The sequence below is a fragment of the Sprattus sprattus genome (genome assembly GCF_963457725.1).
Source record: "Sprattus sprattus genome assembly, chromosome: 19".
Lineage (NCBI taxonomy): Eukaryota > Metazoa > Chordata > Actinopteri > Clupeiformes > Clupeidae > Sprattus > Sprattus sprattus.
In genome coordinates, this window is record NC_137917.1 from 10,241,440 (window position 1) to 10,254,258 (window position 12,819).

The 12,819-nt window shown below is 38.2% G+C and overlaps 2 protein-coding genes across 2 annotated transcripts; both read right to left on the reverse strand.

Annotated features, from left to right (window-relative positions):
- Window positions 1-1,054: 1,054 nt before the first annotated feature.
- LOC308380595 (fucolectin-like) lies at window positions 1,055-2,442 on the reverse strand (the record flags this gene model as incomplete). Its single annotated transcript, XM_080858004.1, has 3 exons — window positions 1,055-1,205; window positions 1,479-1,761; window positions 2,262-2,442. 3 exons carry the CDS (start codon window positions 2,440-2,442, stop codon window positions 1,055-1,057), a joined length of 615 nt encoding a protein of 204 aa, XP_080714130.1.
- A 7,726-nt stretch (window positions 2,443-10,168) lies between these two features.
- LOC308380047 (fucolectin-like) lies at window positions 10,169-11,472 on the reverse strand (the record flags this gene model as incomplete). Its single annotated transcript, XM_080857331.1, has 3 exons — window positions 10,169-10,319; window positions 10,497-10,779; window positions 11,292-11,472. The coding sequence occupies 3 exons, from the start codon at window positions 11,470-11,472 to the stop codon at window positions 10,169-10,171; spliced, it is 615 nt and encodes a 204-aa protein (XP_080713457.1).
- Between the last annotated feature and the right edge of the window lie 1,347 nt (window positions 11,473-12,819).

The following is a 12,819-nucleotide window of genomic DNA, read 5'->3' on the forward strand; positions in this document are numbered from 1 at the left end:
AGCCTTTGAAAATGAACACACAGGCAAGGGTTAACATTTCAGAGCAAGAGGCTCAGAAAGCAACACAAGTCAGGCAAAAGTCTGTCTACTCTTTTATTAAAGGGCGTAGGCAGCAGTTTTCCAATAGAAAAAGATATTCCAACACACAGCAAAGATATTTCACACAAAAGACACTGAAGATTCCTACAACCTTACAATGCTGATCCATTAGGAACTCAGCAGGCACACTATGTGACATGGACACAGGTATTCAATAACTGCAGACTGAAATTGTAAGCCATCTTAAATAAACACTCTGCTTCTGGTTTGCCTACAGGTGATACAAGGGATGTGGGCCTAGGGGAAACTAGGGAACTGAAACCCGCTGTATGTCGCCATCTGCTGGCCCCACCGGATGTGAGGTAAACTTTACTGAAAGGACAGTTGTTCTTATTATTTTTGCAGAACGGTTCCTAACTTAACTACACTACTTGAAAGGAACAGAGCTCAGACTCCCAGTAGGAAGGGAAACAGTCAACATGACCAACTGAGGGAAAAAGTGAGAGTCACCATTCAGACGACTCATCTTCCCAAGGGCAGGCCTGAAACTACTAGCAGAATACAAGAAGTACCGTGCAGCTAGCAACAAAAGATTCACTCCAATCAAAAACTGAATTTCATAATGTCTACCTCCACTTGAAGTGAGCGTCCTAGAAGTGAACTTTCTCTTGTAATACATACTTCAGCGTTGAATTAAATCAACGGTATGCATCCATTAACCACTATTTTAGGCAGGTTTTTATCGGTAACTAGAACTGTTATCATCTTCAAATAATTTTTTAAGGAAGGCTCATGGTCATGTGAAGGACAGATACACACACCCGTCATTCCTGCTTGCAATCCAGGTTGTGAACAAGTTCTGTGATTCGACCAGACCACCCAACGAGAATGTAAGAAAAGCTTTCACAAACACTTTTTTAGAAATGGAAGTGTTTGCCCATGATATATTCAGCACAACAATACATTTGCTGTGATTTGAGAGTAGTGTAAGCTATCCATGCTTTTTCCCTGGACTTTAGTCCAGCATTGATCCATACACTTCCACTTCACAGAGTATAAGATACTGTGCACGTCCTGGAATCACCACGGTAACATAGCGTCCCTCCATTCCATTACACTCAAAGGTCTCGGAAAAACCAGCAGGAATAGAGGAGATTACGGCACACCTGAAAAGGATATAGTAAAAAAAAATACTCACATTAATACAGGGCACTTGAGCATGAAATATACCATTATTTCATTGTTTTAGTAAGTATGCCAAATAGTCTAGTCCTGTCAGAGGTTTTGTATAGTAACGGATGGCATAGGGTGCAGTTATTAGAAAAATAATGCATGCCAAGGACAGCAATAAAAAGAACAGCATGTTGACTCAGAGCTACTTTGGTGTCAACATGGTGTTGATGTCACATATACCCAAAAATGGAGATACCAATTTGTACCTGGGGTTGTTGATGCCATTGTTGTTCAAAGAATTTCCAATTCTGATTTCAGCTCCATTCAGTCTTGTGGGACCAGCATCCACCGAGTTGGTAATTATCACAGAGAAGACTTTATAGTTTTGGAGCAAATCCACTCTCCACCAAGGGTTGACATGATGTTTTGTGTGAGTACAGGAACCATGGCCCCATATTCCGTCACGATTCCCATCAATGGCATTGTATGCAAATCCATAGCTATGAAGGTCTGACTGAGTTGCTTTCCCTCTTAAAGCCACATTCTCACCTGCATGGAGACAATGAAAGAACAATGACAGATAAACAACTAGACTTACAATTATGTACAGTTCAGAACCATGTCCTATCTGAAGTGGTTGAGTATTGTTTTCAACCAGGTTCCTCATCTCTCATCTACTGCTCCTATATTTACATCACATCAGATTAATTTAGCTTATTTTTCGGACAGCTTTGACCACGTGCAGATAACTGTATGTGTTTAGTTGACAGGAAGATAAATGCCTCTTGATCTTAAACGAGACATTTTCTAAGATTCTAAGATTCCATTTCATTTACCGAAAAATCGGATCAAGTCTGGGGATACTGAAAAGATAATGTCTATATTTTAAATTAATTTTAATTGTTCTCAAGCTTTTCAGTCTTAACAAAGACATGTGCAAAGTTGGTTCAATATTGTACATTAATTACATACTTCTATTCTATATTAAATAAAAACCTAAATATTTCATGTTGTGAACCATGTGCTATATTTACAAGGACAATGCTTACCATTTGGTGCTGGATAGCCATACACCTCCACCTCACAAAGTGTCAAATTCTTGTTGTTTCCAGGCAAAAAAACATTAACATAACGGCCCTCCACCCCTTTATCCCAGTTGAAGGCCAGGGTTCTTCCAGCTGGGATAGAGGATATAACCCCTGCCCTGAAAGTGAAGTCAAAAATGAACATATAGTTTGAGGAATGGTTTAGGGTACAAACATATTCATTATCGCTTTCTTTTGTCAGTACGATAAGATAATAAACAGTTTTTACATTTGCAGCTGCTCATTGAAATGAACCGTGGGCCTATGCATTAGAAATTCTAAAACCTTCTACCCAGTCATTTTCAACCAGTTAACATCTAGAGAAAATGAGGATCTTACAGTCGATTGTGATTGCCATTGTCCAGCAGGGAGCTGCCAATGTGAATCTCAGCTCCGTTGATTTTCTCAGGGGCGGCGTCTCCTCTGTTGGTGATGGCCACTGAAGTAATAGTGTACTGCCTCAGTAGATCAACCCTCCACCAGGGATTAGTCTGTGCATCAGTAGCAGAGCAAGATCCATGATGAAAATGTGGGTCACGATTTCCGTCTATGGCATTGTGGGCATCACTGTACCCTGATGAGGGGCTTTCAACCAGGTCTGACTGGGTGGCCTTTCCATACAATGCTAAATTTCTAGCTGTAAAGAAATATTTTTCACATCAATATGACTTGAACAAGAACAGTGTATCATATTTTATTTTATATGTAAATCTGTGTGCAGAAATGCAGTATTTTGCCATGCAACAATCTGCTATTTGTTAAAGCATAGTTTTATAAGCAACTTGTTCTAGTATCATCATCTGATTCATTTTCATGGTGTATGGTCATGTGAAGGACATAAACAAACCTGTCAATCCAACTAGATGCATAGGTTATGCACTATGCAGTTCTATCGTCAGGGTCAGACCACCGCACAAAAGCATAAACAAAGCTTTCACAGCCCAATATCATTAACTATATTGCCAAAAGATATGAGTGAGGTTTCTGCATGCCTGTGAGGCAGTTAGATTTCCAGTTATATTTTCAGAACTCCTCACTGCTGCTTTAAATGTGTATTACATAAAATAATAAATGCTCAGTATAATTTGATATTGCCCTGTTTTTATTATGTGTCATTACTGACTAAGAGAATAGATAAGTGACAGAGACAATGAGTCTGATGATTGGGACTAATGCTGTGCCTGTTAGGTCTGTTTCTATAAGGCTGTGTTTACACTGCAGGTTTTGCCCAGTTCTGATTCAATGCCTAGATCCAATTTGTTTTGACCACCTGTTTGCCACTACTTTTAAAACTGACCCATATCCGATTCCTATGTTTACACTTCCTTAACACTTAAAACAACCCACATGCGTAAAAGTTTGGTTACTGAAACGAAAGTAAACAACCAGCTGGCACAGTAATGGATGCAAACTAATTAATAAGCGTCTTCAGAGGTCTGCAAAATAGTGGTCCTAATTTAAGGCAGAGAAGAAGAGGAGAAGATGAGAGCCCTTATTGCTTGTGAAAGTAACAATACACGTCATTAAAATTCGTTATGTGCCACATGTGAGCCAAACAACAGAATTGGGTCACTTTTCCCAGGCAATGTAATCGAAGCCTAAGAGATAATCAAGACAACATGACTGTCAGGAGAGCTGAAGGGGGAACTTAAACTTGACATGACATTGAGCTGAACAGAGATCGTAAGGTTCCTCAAACATATATATTTTTTGCAACTTTTCAATAATTTTCCTATTCCAGTCACACAAATTTGATAAAACAATGATTTGTTTGTTATCATGACAGACAGTGTGTTAACCTATCACAGTTTATCAAATAAACAATCACATTTTGTTATTGTTTACCTTGAGGTAGCGCCATAACTGTAAATCCTGACAAACCAAGGAAGATAGTCAGGAAAAGTGTCCCCAGTCTGGTTAGAAAAAATATATATTTTAGCAGTCATTGCATGGTACATATTCTCTGGGATGGAAATCAGTCTCTCCCTTTCTTTCTTTCACATACAGTTTAATATCTGATGGCCTCATAATTAAAGTCTGAGCCACAGACCTGAAGACTGATTGAACTAAACATAAAGAAAAAACACGAAATAAATGGCTATGTTATTAAACTAAATATTATCCATTGGAAAATGATCCCTGACAAAGTGCTACACTGTTAATACAAAACTCAACAACTATTTACTACATGTGATGTCATGGAAGTATGGAGAAAATTTCAAAGCTGGGTTTTTTCAAAGTGCTCTCTCTCTCTCTCTCTCTCTCTCTCTCTCTCTCGCTCTCTCTTTTTTTCCACACACACACACACACACACACACACACACACACACACACGCACACACACACACACACACACACACACACACACACACACACACACATACACAAGCAGACACACAAACACAGACAAAAACACACACACACACACAAACACAAATACACACACTGAGATTGAGGCCTGATTTTTCCAGGTAAAACTCACTCAAATGAACACTTCCGTGAACCGTCAACTTCAGAATGTTGTTGTCGTTGTTTATTTAGTTTTTACTCTGGAGTGCCTTGTACATTTAAATGGAATTAAAACATAGATTGTCTCTGCATGGACATAATTGAAGTAATTTCCCTCTTACCTTGACATGGTCTCTTTCTTTTGATAGGCGTTGGAGACTTGTGTTTCTCTGAAGAAGGTTTAAAGTGTTGTATGGCTTAGAAACTTTCAGACCTATTTAAACCCCATCAGCCAGTAGTTATCTATTAACAACTCCTTGTTAATTGAGGAAATTCTTGAAAATACGGTTGTCAAAAACAAGAATTATACAGTTCATCAAAGAGATAATATAAGTCACGTTCTGCCATGCCTCAGCAGCAGTTTGACCTTGTATCTAGCTATTCAGTCCGCTACTCTGATAAGATAAACACAAAGGGTACAATAAGGAAACCATTTTTATTTTGATGTTGTCCAAAAGCCCAAATACAGACACACACACACACACACACACACACACACACACACACACACACACACACACACACACACACACACACACACACACACACACACACACACACACATACCAATATTCACCGGAAATATAGTGTGGGAGATTTTACAGTGTCTAAAATAGGTGTTGTTATTTGCTGGCAGTTTATGCTTAAACTTCACTTTGTAGCACCAGCTGAATTCCAATAATGATCCAAAACAAATGGAAAGGAAAGTGAAGAACATTTATTAATGTTTCTCTTTACCATGGTGTGTGAGTTTATGTTAGTACTTCTGACAATAATAACCTATTGCTCACAAGTATGTAACTCTTTCAGGTGTTCTGTGATCCCCTCAACCCCTGCTGGGAAGGGTCCCTGGGTTAACCTTTCACTATTAAACTGAATAGCATCCATTCTGGCAAAATGCTACACTGTGAATACAAAACTCATCAACTAACATGTGATGTAATGTGGAAATATGGAGAGAATATTTAAAGGTTGGATTTTCAAAGTTATCTGTCTCTCACACACGCATACACAAACACATATGCACACAAACATGCACACTGAGCTTGAGCACTGATTTATCCTGGTAAAACTCCTATAATAACCATAAATAAACACTCCATTAATAACCACTTCTGAATATTTCAGTTGTTGTTCAATGTAGTTGATTTTGTTTCACCATTACTAGGAGTACTTTGTACATTAAAAAGAAATTAAAAACATAAATTGTCTCAGCATGGACTTAATAGACATGGTCTGCTTCTTTTCATAGGTGTTGGAGAACTGTTTTCCTCTGGAGAAGTATTGATGTGTCATATGGCTTAGGCGCCTTCTGACCTATGTTACTCCATCAGCCAGATATTATCCATTAACAAGTCCTTCTTAATTGAGGAAATTCTAGGCCACTATCTAGATTGCTTGTAAATATGGTTTTCAAAAACAGGAAACATGTGGTGAATAAAAGAGATAATAGTAGCAAAGTTCTGCCATGCTTAAGGACCTCAACAACAATTTGTCTGAGTATCTAGATAATCAGTTAGCTATTTTGATCAGATAAACACAAAGGGTACAATAAGGAAATCATTTTATTTCAGAGGTCCAAAATCCCCAATACAAACACACACACACACACACACTCACACACACAAACACACACACACACACACACACACACACACACACACACACACACACACACACACACACACAGACATTCACCGTCATAGTCAGTCAAGAAATATATTTATGTTCTTGGAAATGTACATTTTTATTGTAAATACACATGAACCGTGACATATATAAACGTGGTGCATGAAAACGGAACACTGTTCCAACAAGAAGCATACAGACAATAAAGAAAGTCACATCAGCTGGATTTTCAGAATATGTGCAACCTTGAATCTCTGTGAGTTACCCATTCTCTTTAATTCATCAGATACCACAGGTGCAAAAAGAAAATAGTGAGTTGATCAAAATGAATTCACCCTAAAGTATGTCTGACTTTCATAGATTGCATAATTGAATGGAAAGCAATTAAATAAGGATATCCTGGAAACACTACAATGATGATGAAGGTCCTTTTAAATGTGCTTTTAATATGGATGTTACTTGATTGAGGGGTCTTAATGAAATGAAAAGCCTAGGTGGAATCACTGGACCCATCCAAGTGCTTTGATATATGTTCTGACGATATCAAGAAATTGAACCAGAGAACTCTACACAGGTTTTTTGTTTGCTGTACCCTTTTCCTTTGACTTGAAAGTTGATAGTGCTTATAAGACTTAAAAGTGCTAATATGTTTTACTGTAAAGTATGTGTCTACTGTTATGTGCGCACTGTCATGTATGTCACCAATGTAATGGCAAGAAGATAGTTCAAACATGCAGTCACACAGTGATTTTCGGTTGTGTCCACAGAAACCCTTTATGATTCAAAATGGCATTATTTAATAGAGCTGCCATAGTTTGTTAGAGAAAAGTTCCATAGCACCTTTCATCCATTGTGTCATGACATGTCAGACTGCATAGAAACTGCAAAATATGAATATGACACAACATTATATTTCTGTTTATTGTTTAAATTGTTTTGTTTATTTTCATAAACCGTTTTGCTTGCTTTGCAGTTCAGCATGTTAATGTAAATCAAGTGTGAAAACTGGCACATGAGATTTTTAGTCTCTCCATATTGTTTTTTTGCATTACAGTTGTCCATTCCATTGGTTTTTAATTCATAACATATCCACACAAAGATATAACACATGAGATTTTATGATTTCTATAACACACAGAAAAGAGTGGGTTAATATAACTTGGAAAGTCTTCTAATATAAATAACAAATGTCATTAGCATATGTTTAATTCTGAACAGAGTACTTTCCCTAAATATGTTAATATCAAGGACAAACACTGAATTTAAAACTGCTGATTGGATTTCATATCAATGTTGGCTAAATTAGTTTATATAATGTGTATGTACGCTCACCAATCATGAAAAGATAATGTACGTATCTCATCAGATTATCTAAATATGTCCTCCTTGTGTTTCTCACAATGTTACTCTTTGTGAAAAAGAGTCTGATGAGTGATCCATATTTACTCTAAAAACACATCTATAGTGCCATATAAGGATACCTCAGCTCCTGCACACACTGCTTATCATGACACCCTGTGGATCTGCTGAGGAATTACTGAGGGGTCTCTGTGGTCATCACCAACAGAGGAGACAGCTGCTCAGAGAAACTGAATGGAGCTGAGTTTAGGGTTGGCAACTCGGTCATATAAGGTAGGAGACAGTGACCCAGTGTAGGTGGTGTGTTAGGTTACCACCCAAATTGCCATTTTTGCAGAGTGCATGATATTGCAAATTGTGTATAAATAGGTCTGTGAGGTGGAGGTGCATGGATCACCACTAGACTAAAGCCAAGTGATGCTGCAACAGACAACACAAATCAACCACTGCAGACCTGGAAGACAGTCATTGGATCACTGAATTGTTTAAAACATCTATGATATAATAATCATATAAAGTGTTGATGTAAAGGCTTAAATCATTCAAATTGTAACATTTGTGTCACTCTAAATGACTGAAATGAAAAAATAATCAATACTGTAAGCTGTATGTGTAAACAAATGTCCCATTCCTGCTCCTGTGTGTTAACTACAGACTGAATATAAAACAGACGTCACATTCACTGACTGATGGGTACTGATCAGATTATGGTCCACCAGTAAAAACCATCCCCTTCATCAGTGCACACCAGGAACACCCCTGTGCCAGAAAGATGTGGTGATTATTTTAGTAATGCCTATAAAAGTATCCGACTGCCAGTTTCCAGAATTCTTGTCAGCATTTGAAAATCAACACACAGGCAGGGGTTTACATTTCAGAGCAAGAAGCACAGAAAAGGGGCAGAAGTCAGCAAAAGTCTGTTTAGTCTTTTATTAAAAGAATAAGGCAGCAGTGTCCCAATCCAAAGATATTCCAACACACAGCAAAGAACTTTAACACAAAAGGTTAAACCAAAAACTAAAATTTCATCAGCACTCAAACTGAGTATCAGAGGAGAATATAAGAGACTGAAGATTCCTACAAACTTTCAATGCAGACACATTAGGAACTCAACAGTCCCACTCTGTCACATGGACACAGGTAATCAATGCTAACCGCAGACTGAAGTTGTTAGCCAGCTTAAATAAACACTCCACTACTGGTTTGTTTACAGGTTATGCAAGGGATGTGGGCCACAGGTGGATTTCTAGAAGCTAGGGAACTGAAACCTGCTCTTTAGCGCTATCTGGTGGCCCCACCGGATGTGAGGTCAACTTTACTGAAGGAGCTGCTGTTATTGTTATTATTTTTGCAGAAGAGTTCATATCTTTTCTACACACTACTTGAAAGGGACAGAGCTCAGACTCCCAGTAGGAAGGGAACGAATCGATATGACAAACTGAGGAAAAAAGTGAGTCACCATTCAGACGACTCATCTTCCCAAAGGCAGGCCTGAAACTACTAGTTAGTAGAATCCAAGAAGTACAGTGCAGCTGGCAACGAAAGGTGCAGTATGACACCTAAGGTAAAGGTTAGGTAAAAGTTCACTTCAATCAAACACTCGGGTCCCTGACAAATTTAGATGTATAATGTTTACATCCACTTGAAGGGAGCTTCCTAGAAGTTTGGAAACAACAACTGTCCTACATATATCTTTCACACTACAAACATTGCTGCAGTGGCGTGTCTAGTGAGAAAACAGATCTCTGTTCTCTTGTAAAACATTTTGTTATTGATTTCAGCGATGAATTAAATCAACAGTATGCATCAATTTAGGCATGTTTTTATAGGTAACTAGAACATTTATCATCTTCAGATTCATTTTAAGGTAGGCTCATATTGTCTTGAGAATGACAGATACACACACCCGTTGTTCCTGCTAGCAATCCAGGCTATGAACTAGTTCTGTGATTCAGGTCGGACCACCCAATGAAATGTATGAAAAGCCTTCACAGCACAACATGCCAACTAAATCACCAAAATAAATGAGTTAGCATGCTAGGCTAGGTAGTTAGTTTTCGACAAACCTTTAACAACCCAGGGCAAACTGGTTTAAACTGGTGGCAACTCCAACAATATATTCGTGCAATATTAGTGCAATTGCACTCATTGTGAAAAATGGTTGATTTGTTCCAACAGCTAATCATATCTAAATATTATCTCTGTTAGCGTACCAGTAATTCTGTATTGCCAGTAATATGAACAGATTCCATTTTTAGAAATGAAAGTGTTGCCCATGACATATATAACAACAATACATTTGCTGTGTTTTCAGAATAGTTCATGCTATTCATCGCTGTTTAAGATATCCATCCTATGCGCTGTTTCCCTAGGATTTAGTCCAGCGGTGATCCATATACCTCCACTTCACAGAGTATAAGATACTCTGCACGTCCAGGAATCACCACGGTAACATAGCGTCCCTCCATCCCATAACACTCAAAGGTCTCAGAAAACCCAGCAGGAATAGAGGAGATTCTGGCACACCTAAAAAGCATATAGTTTACGTAAAATAACTCACGCATGGCATAGTGTTCAGTTATTAGAAAAATAATGCATGCCAAGGTCAACAATACAAAGAACAGAATGTCAATTCAGAGCTACTTTGGTGTCAACATGGTGTTGGTGTCATATACATTCAAAAAAAGAGACACTAATTTTTACCTGGGGTTGTTGATGCCATTGTTGTTCAAAGAATTTCCAATTCTGATTTCAGCTCCATTCAGTCTACTGGGAGCAGCATCCACAGAGTTGGTTATTATCACAGAGAAGACTTTATATTTTTGGAGCAAATCCACTCTCCACCAAGGGTTGACATGAGCGTTTGTGTGAGTACAGGAACCATGGCCCCATATTCCGTCACGATTCCCATCAATGGCATTGTATGCAAATCCATAGCTATAAAGGTATGACTGAGTTGCTTTCCCTCTTAAAGCCACATTCTCACCTGCATGGAGACAATGAAAGAACAATGACAAATGAGCAACTAGGCTAACAATAATGTACAGTTAAGAACCATGTCCTGTCTGAAGTGGTTGAATATGTGTTTTTGCAATTCAATTGTTTTCAATTCAATTCAATTGTTACTCATCTCTTATCTACTACTCCTATAATTGCACCACATCAGATAAGCTAAGCTTGTTTTCTGGACAGCTTTGACCATGTGCAGAAGAGTATACTGTATGTGTTTAGTTGACAGGAAGTAAAATACTGCTTAAACAAGACATTTTCTAAGATTCGTCTTCCATTTCAGTTGCCGAAAAATCTGTGTCTATGTAAAAATAATGTCTATATTTTAAATTAATTTTAATTGTTCTAATGCTTTTCAGTCTTGACAAAGACATGTGCAAAATTGGTTCAATATTGTACATTTTTTACATACTTCTATTCTAAATTAAATAAAAACCTAAATATTTCATGTTGTGAACCGTGTGCTATATTTACAAGGACAATGCTTACCATTTGGTGCTGGATAGCCATACACCTCCACCTCACAAAGTGTCAAATTCTTGTTGTTTCCAGGCAAAAAAACATTAACATAACGGCCCTCCACCCCTTTATCCCAGTTGAAGGTGAGGGTTCTTCCAGCTGGGATAGAGGATATAACCCCTGCCCTGAAAGTGAAGTCAAAAATGAACATATAGTTTGAGGAATGGTTTAGGGTACAAAAATATTCATTATCGCTTTCTTTTCTCAGTACGATAAGATAATAAACAGTTTTTACATTTGCAGCTGCTCATTGAAATGAACCGTGGGCCTATGCATTAGAAATTCTTAAACCTTCTACCCAGTCATTTTCAACCAGTTAACATCTAGAGAAAATGAGGATCTTACAGTCGATTGTGATTGCCATTGTCCAGCAGGGAGCTGCCAATGTGAATCTCAGCTCCGTTGATTCCCTCAGGGGCGGCGTCTCCTCTGTTGGTGATGGCCACTGAAGTAATAATGTACTGCCTCAGTAGATCAACCCTCCACCAGGGATTAGTCTGTGCATCAGTGGCAGTGCAAGATCCATGATGAAAATGAGGGTCACGATTTCCGTCTATGGCATTGTGGGCATCACTGTGCCCCGATGAGGGGCTTTCAATCAGGTCTGACTGGGTGGCCTTTCCATACAATGCTAAATTTCTGGCTGTAAAGAAATATTTTTCACATCAATATGACTTGAACAAGAACAGCGTATCTTCTTTTCTTTTCTTTGTAAATCTGTGTGCAGAAATGCAGTATTTTGCCATGCAACAATCTGCTATTTGTTGAAGCATGGTTTTATAAGCAACTTGTACTAGTATCATCTTCTGATTCATTTTCATGGTGTATGGTCATGTGAAGGACAAACACATTGTCAATCCAACTAGCTGCATAGGGTATGCACTATGCAGTTCTGTCGTCCGGGTCAGACCACCGCACAAAAGCACAAACAAAGCTTTCACAGCCCAACATCATTAACTATATCGCCAAAAGATATGAGTGAGGTTTCTGCATGCCTGTTAGGCAGTTAGATTTCCAGTTAGATTTTCAGAACTCCTCACTGCTGCTTTAAATGTGTATTACATAAAATAACTAGAAAATGCATTTCCTGAAGGAAATACCAGTGCATGAAATGCAAAAGTTAGGAAAGGAAGAAGAAAAGAAAGAAGAGTGAAAGAAGGAAAGAAGAAAGGAAAGAAGAGTGGAAGAAGGAAAGAAGAGTGAAGAAAGGAGAGAAGAGGGGAAGAAGGAAAGAAGAGTGAAAGAAGGAAAGAAGAAAAGAAAGAAGAGTGAGGAAAGGAAAGAAGAGTGGAAGAAGAAAAGAAAGAAGAGTGAAAGAAGGAAATCATAGTTGAAGAAGGAAAGAAGAAAGGCAAGAAGAGTGAAACAAGGAAAGAAGAAAGGAGAGTGAAGAAATGAAAGAAAAGTGAAAGAAGGAAAGAAGAGTGGAAGAAGGAAAGAAGAGTGAACAAGAGTGAAAGAGAAAAAGAGAGTGAAAATATTGAAAAAAGGAGATAAA